The 14,268-nt window shown below is 43.3% G+C and overlaps 1 protein-coding gene across 1 annotated transcript in view; it reads left to right on the top strand.

Annotated features, from left to right (window-relative positions):
* Positions 1 to 2,348: 2,348 nt before the first annotated feature.
* LOC112112643 (rho GTPase-activating protein 6) overlaps positions 2,349 to 14,268 on the top strand; it is a 456,011-nt gene continuing 444,091 nt past the window's right edge. Inside the window, exon 1 of the mRNA XM_024208628.3 lies at positions 2,349 to 2,920. Within this exon, the coding sequence (XP_024064396.1) occupies positions 2,396 to 2,920 (525 nt within the window). The 5' untranslated portion in view covers positions 2,349 to 2,395. The remainder of the gene's footprint in view (positions 2,921 to 14,268) is intronic.

Raw genomic sequence — 14,268 nt, 5'->3', positions numbered from 1 at the left:
ACTACCATGATGTCCTGCTTTTCCAGCACTTTAATAAAGTTGAATCACTATGCTGGGGTAGGCAGTTGTGGTTCCAGACAATCAGCTTTCTTAGGATTAGAGATAAATATTCAGACACTCTACTACTAATCCCTGATCCCAGCTATGAGTGGGGTTTGGTGGATGAGTGAAGTCGGTGGTATGGTCCAGCCACTTTTAATACCTGTGAAACATTCTCACTGGTGGGTGGGATGGGCGTTAGATGGATTGCTGGAATGGGAAGTGTATTTTACTCTTTATTTGCATACATATGTGTGTATGTGTGTCTATCTAATTATGTTATGTTGCTGTGTTTTTCCAAGCGTATGACTGTGTTCTCTTTCCCTTAATAAAGATGTCCTTGTTTGTACACAGTCTGGGAGTGTGTTTGGGAGTGGGGAAGTCCTGCCTGTGAAGGGAGTGTTTGGTTTTCCTAGGGTTTTGGGTGGGGTTAGTTATTTGTTTGGATTAGTTATTTGTCAAGAGTGACCCTAGATATATTGAACCCGGCCTTTTTTGCTGCTATTAACCACGTGGAAAAACACACATATGTCTTTATTTTTGATTACTATAATAATACTTGCTGTTACCCCATGCCATCCACATGGATTCTTGTCAGATGCCTCTTCTAAGTGCTGTTATTCTGCTGGACGTTGTCAGAGAGGAAGCAGAGTCTGAACTCAATATAGTAGTTTTCTTATTCGTTAAACAAAATAGAAGAATCTTTTCAGTTGGTACAGGATGGGAAAAAAATCAAAAAGCAGAGGATTTACATTAATTTACACCAGTTGAGGATATGACTCATATAAATAGAAGCCACTTTGCCTATTACTTTAGCCATTCCCTGAGGCTTTCTCTGAAAACGTCAGGCTGAAGGAACAGCACTATATTGGAAATGTATAGTTATATAAGCATTCTGCAAAATTATGCTCTAGAGTAGTATTTATGACAGATTATAATCAGATGGGAATGCGCCAAGTGATTTAATATGGATGATTTACTGGGCTTTCTCCAACCAGGCATTGGAGACAATAAGGCTGAAAAAAAAAGTTTTTGAACATCCACCAAAACCTTTTTGAAGCAAATGCACTTTCCACTATAACAAAATTCTAGCAAAATACTGGGAAATAAGTTTACATCGAGTGCTCTTTATTGATAATTCATTTTACTCCCCCTAGGTAGAAACAGGTTCAGCGGAAGATAAGTGACAAATCCAATACCACAAACGTCAGTCTGCGCAAAACTCCGGTCAGTGCGTTTGTCAGTCGGAGTATAAACCAGCGAGAAAGTCAGCCCGTGGGCAGCCCACACACGAGATCCACCCGGTAGTCCGGGGCTCTGGGCAGGCCCCGGCAGGAACAGCTGTGGGGCCAGCGGCAGGACGGCGTGCAAGTTTGCAGAGCACCTGCTGCTGCTCTATCAGACCTGGCCCCGCCACTGAGTTAGTCCCCGACTCCCAGGAGCAATAACCATCATTCATACACCTGCATAACAATCGAAGGTGTAACGCAAGCTGTGCTTATCCCGAAGAGGGAAAACACGTAACACGTGTAATGAAATCCTGGGTCGGCTCAAGCCCTGATTCAATATGCGTAAACATCCTGCCATGAAACCTAATAGCTGTGGGATAGCTGACAAGGGACTACAACCAGCGAAACAACACCCCGGGAGGAGCACTTGCCCCCAGGGCGAGGGTGGCCCATTATTAACACCTCCTTCCCCTACTCCGACAGGCAGCGATTGGGGGAGGGGTCCTCTTCATGTGGCCATGTACTTCCCTGATGGTCACATGCCTGGGGAAGTTTCAGCTGCCTTTGGATATCCCCCACCCCTGTTTCGTCCCCCAGTATTCACCCGGCTGCGCTCGGAGCTGTGCTTGGGGATGCGGGGAGCGCCCGGCGGGGGAGGCAGCCCCAGGACACCCGGCTGCCCTCCCCTCCCGCCGCGTACAGAGGGGACTGGGCAGATCCCGTGCGCATCGCTGCCGCGGGGGGAGTGACTCTGGCAGGCTCCAGAGCGCTGCGATAAAAGCTCCCGCGGCTGCTGCCTCCTTCCCTCCCCTTTTCTTGGCTAACCCTGGCCCTGCTCCCCCCACCCCCGGGCGCAGTGACCGCGGCGGCTGCAAAGCCCCAGCGCACACAGGGCGCCCTGCGGCCAGCATGAGCCTCCCGCTGCCCGCGCCGGGACCGGCCCCTGCGGGCTCCACATCTGCAGCGGCAGCAGCCCCGCGCGGCGCGGGTACCCGCTGACCGCCCCGCTCCGGGACCCGGAGTCGTCGCTCGCTCCGCGGGGCGGCTGAGAGCGGGGGACACCCAGCCTCCTGCCCCCGGCCCGGACACACAGACATTCCCCGCAGCGCTCCGGGGCGGCCGCCACCATGTCCGCCCAGAGCCTGCTGAACAGCGTCTTCTCCTGCTCCTCCCCGGCCGCCGCCTCCTCCAAGAGCCTCTCCAAGCGGAGGCTCCGCCAGACCCGCAGCCTGGACCCAGCCATCATCGGCAGCTACAGCCGGGAGGAGGGGGACGCCCCGGCCAGGACGCCCCGAGCCAGGGCGGCTGGCGGCCCCTCGGCGGAGTGCCTAGCCGCCTTCTCCTCCCGCGCCCTGCTGCGCCCGGGGGGCGGCCCGCTCTGCGGCTCGCTCTCCACTCCCAGCACCCCGCTGGAGAAGTCCCCCTCGGGCAGCTTCCACTTCGAGTACGAGTCTAGCCCCCGGGGCAAGAGGAACACGGCCTGGGAGCTGCCCTTCCTGGCGCGCACGCCCTCCGCCTCCGCCCTCAGCGCCCCTGGCGGCGGCGCCGGCACCAACAGCATCTTCTCCTCCCCGAGGAAGTGGCTCCAGCAGAGGAAGGGGCAGCAGGCGCCCAGCAGCCACCCATCCTCTTACATCGTGTGGAAATCCGAGGTAGGACTCCCCTTCAGCGCGAGAGTCGCCCCCCCCCCGCCAGCTGGGCCGAGAGGGGGCAGGATGGACCCTTCCCTCGGGATAGGGCTCCCGGGAATCCCCAACTTCCTCAGGTCCCTTCTGCCCTGAGGACAGGCTCCCTTCGTCCTACTGGGGCGGGTCTCCGTGCCCTCTCTCCCCCCTCGCTCCTTCTACACATTGGGAAAGGGTCCCTGCTCATCTCTCTCTTCCCAGGTTGCTGAGCTATCCACGAGCTCCTGGTTTGCGTTAGTCAGATACTAGGGGCATTTGGCTTCTGCCGCTGCTGTTGTTAGAGGTCAAAGGAGGAGCTGTGTGAATGAGGAGAATCCCATGGCTGTAGCAGGTGCCTTTCTTGATCTATCAGTGAGGATGGGAGAGCACTTGACAGGTTTGGCCGATAGAGTGCACCTAGAGCACTTAAGGAGAGTTTTGAGTGGCTGTACGCTGCGTTTCCAGCCTGGACTGAGTCCGGGAAAGCTCGGGGGTGGGCACGTGTACATGGGTCTTGCTTGTATGTTCGTTAAGAATTGAAATATGTGATCAGTCACAACATCTGAAGTCTGTTCCTAGTAATCCTCTTATTCGTGTTTGTAGTAGAAACAAACAAGAATCAAGCATATACACACAAACACAGAAACAACAAACACACAGAATTATAAATACTTATGGATAACTGTAGATATTAATTGTTGTGCACTCTTCAAAAAACACACACACTTTTTCACAGACATTTCTTTAAAGAAATATACAGGGGTTTTAAAGTTAAACTCGTTGATCTGTTTTGTTGGCAGGGTAAACTTTTGTATTTGATGTTTCTAAGATTAATTCCATATATAGTTGTATTGGGCACATAAAACTCTCCCCTCCCACTCTAACACCTCATAAACTTGAATATGTAATGGCTTCTAACAAGATAGGCACATTATTTTTAATGCGCACACCCGGTGATCTCAGTTTATCTGACCACATAGATGCGTTTGAGCCACATGAGTAGCCACTGCATTCCAAAACAAATCTCGTTTAACAATGCAAATATGTATTGGTTTAGTTTGTCTTTTATGTGCTGTGGTTATCATAGCTGGTTGACAAAGCTATTAAAATAGTGTGACATTGTTAGTTGATTGTAATTGGTTTGAAGATAAAGTATAGCTGTAAACCACTTAAGTTTAGATGTGGCACAAGTTTTCCCTTCTATTTTTGGTACAGTTTTTATTTTGTTAACTATTTGTGGTTAATATTTGTGATGCATTCAAATTGCAATTAGAAGGTAACCTTCTTCCATAAGGACAATAAGGTAGAGATATAAGGTACATTTCACACTCCTGAAGAAGAGCTTTGTGTAAGATGGAAAGCTTATCTCTGTCACCAACAGAAGTTAGTCCAATAAAAGATACTACCTCATCCACCTTGTCTCTCTAATAGAGAGACATTCTTCCATTATCTATAACCATTTCTATAGCAGTTAATGAAATCTCATCCATCATTCCAGTACTGATGTAGAATTCTTAAGTAAAATGCTTAATATGAGTATGATTTGTGGTTCAAAATGAAGCTGAAAACTGTCATGACAGAGGAATAGAAGATAGTTGTAAGAGCAAAATATAACACTAAACATAAAAGCTCAACATTTATCAATGCTGTATGGTGACAAAGAGCTGTATACTTGGATGTAAAGGAGACTGGGGATTTAATACATGGCTTGGAAAATAGAAACAGTGAAAGTTTTGGTCAGAAGTTATTCAGAATTTTCTACATGTAAACACATTTTAAATTATTTAGAAGTTACACTAAGTAGTAGTTTCAGTAGCAAAAACTCGCATAGTGAAACACTGGACAAGGTAATCTGGACTTAATGTCAGCATAAGTTAAGGGTAGGAATGCATGTGCCCTGTCATGATGAGTTCAGAACTAGTAAATAACACTTTCTAGGATAATTAAGGTGTGTGGTTTTCATTTGGTGATTGCTTAATCTAGTGTAGGATTTAGGCAGCCCATGGTCCTCCATCCTGCAAGGAGCTCTACATAGGTAGATCGTTGCATCCCCACCAATTAGGGTGACCAGATGTCCCGATTTTATAGGGACAGTCCAGTTATTTGGGGCTTTTTCTTACATAGGTGCCTATTACTCCCTACCCTCTGTTCCAATTTTTCACAATTGCTATCTGGTCAACCTACCACCAATCCCTAGTGAAATCAGTGTGTGTGGCTGGAGGGATGTCTGCATGGAGTTCTTTGCAAGATGGAGGCAATGTGTGGTGAAACTGTACAGCACTGGATGTGTTCCTCAGTCTGCAAACTAAAGAGCAAGGGGGATTGACAGTGTTGGTGTGTATCTAGCATTCTTAAATAAATAAATCCCTTTTTCATTCATTAGTTGTCTTATAGCTCTTTACCATGTGGAATTTTACAACATGGGACCCTTAGTTGAATTTAAACTCTATATGGTTTCATATGTTGTTTGTTACAGTGCTGTTCTTTTCCAGGTTTTTATTTGATTCCATGAAATTTGAATACTCTGTATTTATAACTATCATTTATGAGGTTAAGAAAATGAGTATGTTAATAAGTAATCTCTTACACTTTGAGGAAGTCATTTTGGTAAGGGCAGATTTTTAGAGAAACAGATACATATGTATTTAATGATACACTTTTATATGCTTTTTTTTATTTAATTCACCTTAAGGCTGAGACAATATGCATGAAATTTCAGTGCAAAGGAAGAGATATGAGGAAGCTTCCAGCAGTTCAAAATACAGGTTTAGGCCCCAGTCCTTTAAGGAAATACATGTGTCCGGCCTCCTGAGCAGACTCTTCTGAGGCTTACTACAGCTCTGTGAGAGTGCAAGGGTCAGTCTATGTGAAGCACCTGGCATAACTAGGGACTTGGAATGAAAGTTTCTTTTCAACCATAGCCATAGCATTTGCTACGGATGAATGCTGGAAATGTAGAGCTATGATAGGTTGTATCTAATAAGCATGTTGGCGTGGAGTTTGAATGTGAAAACTGAAGTGAATGAGGTGGCAGGGTTATGTGAAGATCCTTCCCATACAATTGTAATACTTGGCAGTTATAGAGCACTTTATATTGTCAATGTGCTGTGTAAACATTAATTACTCTCCCATATAGTCAGCAATAATTAAAAATGTAAATAACTGTAATCTGTATCTTTAAAAAATGTATGCAAGTAGTCTTCCCATTGAATACATTAGTAAAACTTCTATTTACAGGCATTAATTCTATTTCAGCTCTTGTAATGGGTATTCAACCTAGTACCATCAGAAAATCATGTTTATAAATAACCTATTTAATTATTTCATAGCCATTCTTTATTAATTAAAGCCTTATCCCTAGGCTGGGAAATAAAGAATTCTGCTTTTACAGTGCAACACCATCACTATGGCAAAATAAGTTGGTTGACGTGTTCGAGTAGAATGATCTGAAAGGGTGAACATGCGGTAATTATTTATAATACTGTAACTTTAAAAGGTACAGAATCTAAATTATCACATCTCTTGTAGCACATCTATAGTTATGTCAGATGGAAAAAGGAAGTTCATAATGGATAAGAGTTTACTCAGCTGTTAAAAACTCTGCTATAGGCTAAAACTGTACATGGATGATATATATATATATATAAACTTCCAATTTATTAGTTTCACGATTATAAATGAATTACAAATACTTCTTATATTAATTTTACTCCTACATCTTTGATATAATTATACTTTTTGATAAGTGTTCAGAGGGAAATGGTGGTCTAGGGGTTAGGGCAGTAACCTAGGACTTGGAAGACCTGCTTCACCTCTACAGATTTCCTGTGTGGCGTTGAGCAAGTCACTTAGCCTCTCTGTGCCTCAGTTCCCCATCTGTAAAGTAGGGCTAACAACACTGCCCTACCTCACATGAGAGTTGTAAGGACAAAGACATTAAAGATGGTGAAGTGCTCTGATACTATGGTGATGAGGGCCATGTAAGTACCTGAGGTAGAGGTCCAAATATTTCCCCATGTGCACAGTGAAAACAGCTGGGCTACACACTGAAGCGTTTCTAGAGGAGAAGCAGGGGTGGTGTCAACCTCTTCCTGGTGGGGAGTCTGAGATGGCTAGACAGAAAATTGGGGGGGCTGTGCCCCCCCTTGCCATGACATCCTGCCTCTCTCCATGACCCTGCCCCTGCTCTTCCTAAGTTCCGGTCTTGTCTCCTCCTCTTTTCTCCCCAAGACCCCACCCCCTGGCCGGGGCCAGTGGTGCTGGAACTAAGGTGCTGCTGTACCCCCTGGCTTGAAGTAGTAATAACAAAAACCAAAGACATGGTTGCCATGGTTTCCATGATCAGTACCCCCACTATAAAAATTGTTCCAGCACCCTGGCTGGGGCTGTAGCTGCTCCTCAGCTCCCTGTTGCGCTTCGACTGCTCCCAGTTAGTAACTGCCCTCAGAGGCAGAGCCCTTGTGGAGCAGTGACCATGGAGGGTGGGGCCCAGGCATCCAGGCCAGAACGGGTCAGTCTGGGCTGTTGTGGGGAGCCCCGGACCCTCCACCTGCCCTGGGTGGTGCGCCCCAGCAGGCAGGGACGTGGGCTGGGTGGCTGCTCTCAGGCTCCCCGCCCTTGCTTGGGTTTATTCCTGCACTGCTGCTGGCGGCAGCGCTGCCCTCTTCAGAGCTGGGTACTCGGCCAGCAGCCCCCGCTCTCTCCACTCTGCCTTCAGAGCTGGGCGGCGGGAGAGTGGTGGCTGCTACAGGGGGCTAAGGCAAATTTTGGGGTGGCTATAGTTCCACAAGCCCCTCCCCCCCCTCCAGCGCTGCCCCTGAGGAGAAATCTGTAGGAAGAATCTCTTTTCTTCCTATCTTTGGCCAAGCAGTTCCCATAGCTGCTTGCTCCAGGCTCCATGACGCTTGCTGCCAGGTGGGGAAAGAGAAGCAGATGGGCAATTAGAGGATCTGACTTCAAATCAAATGGTAGGTATTAAAAAAAAAAAAAAACCCTGCAGAAGGATACCCTGCAGAAGGATACCCTGCCTCTTCTCCAAATCCCAGCTGTGTACTGATGTGCAGAGAGCCCCTGTGGAACTAGGCTGCCATGATATGTAGTATTTGTGGAAACCCATGTGTCAGATCTTCATATCCTCCTGTCACTTGAACAGCTGGATAAGAATGACTTGCCCAATTCTATTCAGACTTTACAGAACGTGCTATATGTGGAATCACCCACTGTTCAAAGTTCTCTGTAATAATTATGCATGTGAGGCTGAGCTAAGGATAGTGTTACCTTTTTATTTCAGTTATTTGGCTTTGGCATTTTATAAATAGACCCTCTTTGGAATGATTTCTGAAGGTTGACTTGTAGCTTTGCACAATTTGACGTTCACTAATGACTTTAAAAATCAAAGTTACGTGTGGGATTTCAAGCTTCAATAGTAAACCATGCTAACAAATCATGTAAAGTTATTAGGCTTTAAATGGTCTTGATTCTGCTACAAGATTCTAATGGAATGGTGTAAAGAAGACTCCTGCAACTCTCTAGGAGCTTTATCTCTTTTTACTTCTCAACTCTTGCTTTCCAAGTGCATTGATAGTAACTGTATGAATAAGAAAGTTTTATAATAGGATATTTTTAAGTAGAGCATTTATTATGTATTACTGTAAAACCGCAACAAGAAGTCTTTCCTTGCTCTTATGTGACCTATTTAAATAAGGGCTTAATCCTGGTTGTACTGAAGACAGTGGAAAAACTCCAGATGTGTTCCTCAGTTTCCTTTCAGATGTCAGCTCTGCTTTTAAGAAATTTTCTTCAAGAAAAATTCCTGTTTTTCACTTGCCAAAAAAAGTCTTGTTTTTAATTATTTTTTTCTATTTATTAAATATTTTACATATAAATGATGTTTGTTTTTAAGTAAATTGAATACTTTTGAAAAGGTTGTATAAATACTTGGATGATTACCTAAGGCCCCAATTCTGCAAAACTTTACTTTAAGCATGTGGATAGTCCCACAGAAGTTAAGGGTGTATGTGTTTGCTAGATCATGGCTTCAGAAGGTATATATCTTTTTAATGACTGAAATATATTTGCAAACTGAAAAATCTAGCAGTATTCAGAACTGAAATATTTGTTTTAACTGTCCACTTATGTAAAGTCTGCTACTTATTCTTCTGCACTTGACATTAGAATAGAAAACTACAGTATGAAATGTATCTGTTTTGTTATGCTGTGGTGGAGAAGCTTCCATTTTTCATACCTGTGTCTTTCTAGTGTGTGTTTGCTGTGATGAGCTGGATGGAAGGATAGCCCAGGATTATCCTACAAGATCTACACCAGGGTAGGCAACCTATGGCATGCGTGCCAAAGGCTGCATCTGAGCTGATTTTCAGTGATTGATTTTCACCTGAGCTGATTTTTCACTCACACTGCCCGGGTCCTGGCCACCGGTCCGGGGGACTCTGCATTTTAATTTAATTTGAAATGAAGCTTCTTAAACATTTTAAAAACCTTATTTACTTTACATACAACCATAGTTTAGTTATATATTATAGACTTATAGAAAGAGACCTTCTAAAAATGTTAAAATGTATTACTGGCACGCGAAACCTTAAATTAGAGTGAATAAATGAAGATTCGGCACACCACTTCTGAAAGGTTGCCGACCCCTGATCTACACAATTCAAATTACAGCCTGATCATTCTGCTAATGTACTGTGTCTATTACTCAGGAATAAACAGTGTAAACATCCTTAGCTAATGCACTGTTTTGTAAAAGCTCTTGTTAAAGTAATGGCAACACATCAGTGCATACTTCTTACATCGGAAGCCCTTCTATTTTCCCTTCTGGATGTTGGGAAGGAAAAGGAACTCTTTTTCCCACTCCTTTTCCAAAGGCTCTGGAGTACTGTATCAAGCTGGAGAGTCAGCTCCCTTACCCTTCCTCCTGGGTGTTGTGAGAGACACTTCATTCGACATTCTCACTCAATTTGGATGGCCCTCCATCATGAATAGCTCCAGTGCACTCTACTGCTGCTTAGAGCTTTTCCAAGCAGCAACAAAGTGAAAACTGTTTTTGTCAGTTTCCCCTACTGCCTGGGTAGGGTTCTGAAAAGAAGCAGAGCAGTAAACTAGGGGCTCATTAATGTCACTGCAAGCCTGCTGGTTGGTAAAACTATGAACAAAAGCAGGGGCACTGGAGCTGCCTGTCTATACACTTGGGAGGACAACGCTGCTTTAGTTTAATTATTTCACAATTCATCTTTGAAATCATAAGGGCTGATAACTTAAGGCATGGTTTTCAGAAGATGCGAACACCCAGACATCCAGTTGAAGTTAGTGGGAGCTCTGCACAATTGAAAATCAGTCCCTTAATATTTTAAAAGCTTAATTCTGTAGACATTGATAACATTAGCCCCTATCTGCCCCCTCACTTGCCAGCATTTCTTACTCACCTTGCTGGGTAGGCAAATGGTATTTTTAAGCTTAGTGCTCAGGAATTAAAAAACTACACTGACTGGGATGGGGCACAGAAATATCAAGATAGAAAAAGAGCAAATCATATTTCATTAGAAAGCTTTCTAGAACTTAATATTATTGGTAATTGGATTGAGGGGTACTTTTATGATACAGGTGTACATTTCCTTGGGGCCTCATGTGGATAGTATCTCTGAAGTCAATGGGACAACTCAAGTGAGTAAGGGCTATTCCAATGAATACGAGTTTGCAGGATGAGATCCTTAAGCATCAGTGATTACATTGCACTTGATGTTTAGACTCTGTTCAAAAAAAAATGTTTAGACTGGGGAAGGTTTTTCTACAATAGTTTTTCTACCTCCTGTCACACTGCAGCTTCTGTGCAACATTTCTAAATAAAAAAGCTTCTCCTTTATAGTTTATCTGCAAAAAGAGGAGTATGGAGAATTCTTGTTTTGTATTCTTTGATCATTTATAAAGAAGGCCTGAAAGGCATATGTTTGTGTCTTAAATATTTTGCAGCTTCCTTATTTTGAAAAATCAAAGATGGGTTATTGAATCTGTAGCAAAGGTATTCTTTCTCCCAAGTTTTCATCAGACATTAGAATTGGAAAGGTGTTAATGTGACAGTTTCCTTCTTGGTAGCCACATCGAGGATTGAACTGGGCATCTCCAGAGCTACAAGCATAGATGGCTACAGCTGGAGCTGAAGAGGCAGTGCTCCCTAAGTGGCTGCTGTAGCATTTTATATCCTCTGTAGGTCACCACAGAAGGGAATCTGAAACATATGACATGCTCGGCAGCAGAGGCGCTGATTTCCCCAGTTCACGGGCGGGTGCTCCACCCCTGCTCCACAACTTTCAGTCCCTTGTGGTGTCACAGTATTAATCATTCTCCAGTTGCCACAGTGTAGAAGACCTGAATTTCTATTGTTTAAAAAAATGGAAAAAACCAAACACTTTTGTCACAGGTTTTTCAGTTTTTTCCTCTTAATTATTAAAAAGTTGGTGCAAAAAAAGCACAAGCCCACATTTTTATTTATTTATTTATTTATTTTACTTTGCCCGGTTCCCTTTAATATGTAGTGTAATATCCTAGAACATAAAGGATGTGTGTTGTGGTTGGAACAACACTGCTATTTTGAAATGTAACTCATGCACTTCCTGAATTACATTCTTTTTTGACTGAACTAGGAGGTTGGGATGGGAGGAGAAGAAGCCAAATGCTACTCCTGCTTAACAGCAACTAAAGGAGGGGCAGGGGAGGTAAACTGGGATTCAAATTACAAGACTCTTATTAGCCAGAAGCTGATATTCAGGGCTCAATCCTGCAAGGTGTAGAGCACTCTGATCTTAAACTAGCAAAGTACTTAAGGATATGCTTTACTTTAAGTGAGAAGTCCCACCGAAGACAAAGATATTTGGAATAATACATGGTTTTTTTTGTTAATTTCTTTCAATCAGAGATCTTCAAAGCCATTACTATTGGTCTTCTGTCTATTTTTTTCCTTAATGATTAATGTCTATACAAATACCTGGCCTGCTTTTTCATTTGACTTTTTAACTTTTCCTTGCATTACCTACAACATCTACTGCAAGGTAGGTGTATGTTCCATTGTGGTTGAGAGCAAGCAGGATTAATTGGACAGATAATGGTGCCTTTGAGAGGTGTTGGAACTCTGATGAGCTTCCCCTGCTGGACATCCACCAGATGGTTGTACTGGATCCAAATCGTGAATCCCCATGGACTCTTGGCTTCCTGGGGCAGAGCAAAGTTTAGGCACTGTATCTCTTGTTCTGCCTCTCTAGGCACGTACTCAAGGTGCTGACCCATGTCTGAGACCCCTCAACCCTGGGAACCTGCAGTCCTATTGCCTAGACCCTGAAACTAGTTTCTCCCAGTTCTCTCCATGTGATCCTCCTGGCCAGTCTACAAACCCCTTTAGGTGATCAGGGTACCCCATCAGGTGATCTGTTTCTTGGTTATCACGCACCTGAAGTTCAGAATGAAAAAATTGGTTTATTTTAGCTCTGCTACCTTCTGTAGCCAACTCGTTGTATGGTGAAGATAGACCCAGTCAAATCTTAGTGAGTCTTGATGTTCCTGTAACATCTCTCAAGATAGGGTCACATGTGTTAGGGTCACATGTGTTAGCAAATCGCTTGTTTAATGAACATGATACAGGGAGCAAATAATAAAATCAATCAAAATTGGTAAGTTTTACATATGTTTTAAGTATTGTAGCTTTGTTGGTTTCAGGATATGAGATAGACAAACTAGGTGAAGAAATATTTTCTATTGGACCAACTTCTGTTGGTGAAAGAGACAGGCTTTCAAGCTCCACAGAGCTCTTCTTCAGGTCTGGGAAAGCTCTGTGGAGCTTGAAAGTGTGTATCTCTCTCTAACAGAAGTTGGTCCAATAAAAGCTATATTACCTCACCCACCTTGTCTATAAATTTTACATAGACAGATTTCCTAGACTGTCACAAAGGGGTACACTTGAATGTCAGCTCAGTGTGTGAGGATTTAAGTGAGCAACTCATTGGTGCACATTCGTACAGAAGTTGAGAATATATGCCAAAGGTGTAAAGTACATGTTCTTAAATATGGGTTAAATTTGATTTCAAACAATATGATCTTGAATTTGCATACAAAGATCATGCAACTCGAAAACATGCAACTGATTTGTTGAATGTGGTCCACAGTGATGACACAATGACTGAACCTTCATAAACATTGCTGTAAAAGACGGAGGTTGCAATGTTTCAAACCACTTTTCCTATGCTATTTTCAGTTTTTAATTTCTAGTTATCAGTGTGTGTTCAGCCATTATTGTATTAAACAGTGGTTTGCGGCACTGGCCTTCTGTGTCTCTGAAAGATTATTTCAATTTAGTTGCCCCTTTTTGAGAGCTATTTGGTGAGAAACAAGTCAGCAGTGTTCTCAGTTTTTATTTGCCTCTCTCTCTCCTCTCTCTCTCTCTCTCTCTCTCTCTCTCTCTGAAAGAGCTAAAAATATTTCTCTTACAGGAAATGTTTCTCATTCTGTTACGTCTTTTGTTTCCCGTAGGAGGTAGTACTTCTAATTTACTGAATAAATCTTTCAGAATTGTGTTCTCATAAGAGCTTATTCACAATAGACCTTTTTGGATATACTATCCAAGATATTTCACCTTCACTTGTTTTTAGAAGAGATGCAATCAGTTTTACAGTGACTTTAAGGACTGGGAAAAGCTGATGCTCACAGGATATAGGAAAGTTTAAAGATCAAGAGGAAAATCAGATTGTATATGGTTTGCTTGAAGATTAACAAATCTTCAGTAATTTCTTAAATTTCATAATATTTTGGTGATATGTTTTTGTTCTTCCTACACCATGAAGAAAAATTTCTTTTTTTTTACTGTTTTAAATGAATTCTGGCCAAGCTTTGGACCATAATCTAATTAATGTAATTTATTTTGAAAGCATTTATGTATATATGGAAAGACTTAACCCTCATAATAATATCCTGTTTGGAAGTTAAGTACGTTTGGTTGTTTTAATATGTGTGGGGGGGTGTATGTGTGTCTTGGGGTTGACATTCCTATGACCCAAAGAAAGACCCTATTCTACTCTACACTATGGTACAACTATGCGTTTGTTACAGGTTGAATTTTGTGATTTTTATCTGACAAAATACATGGTTTGACCATGTTTGTGTGTTTGCATCTTAGGCTATATCTACACTTACGGTGCTGCGTAGACACTGCATACACCCCTAGCATGGGTATAAATTAGGGTTACCATATTTCAGCAAGCAAAAAAGAGGACGGGAGGAGCCCCGCACTAGCCCCGCCACTATCCTGCCATAGCCCCGCCCCTGCCCCTCCCACTTTC

This window comes from Terrapene carolina, unplaced genomic scaffold, assembly GCF_002925995.2.
Source record: "Terrapene carolina triunguis isolate 2854851 unplaced genomic scaffold, T_m_triunguis-2.0 Scaffold22, whole genome shotgun sequence".
NCBI classification, from domain to species: domain Eukaryota; kingdom Metazoa; phylum Chordata; order Testudines; family Emydidae; genus Terrapene; species Terrapene triunguis.
This window is presented reverse-complemented; position numbering and strand designations above follow the sequence as displayed.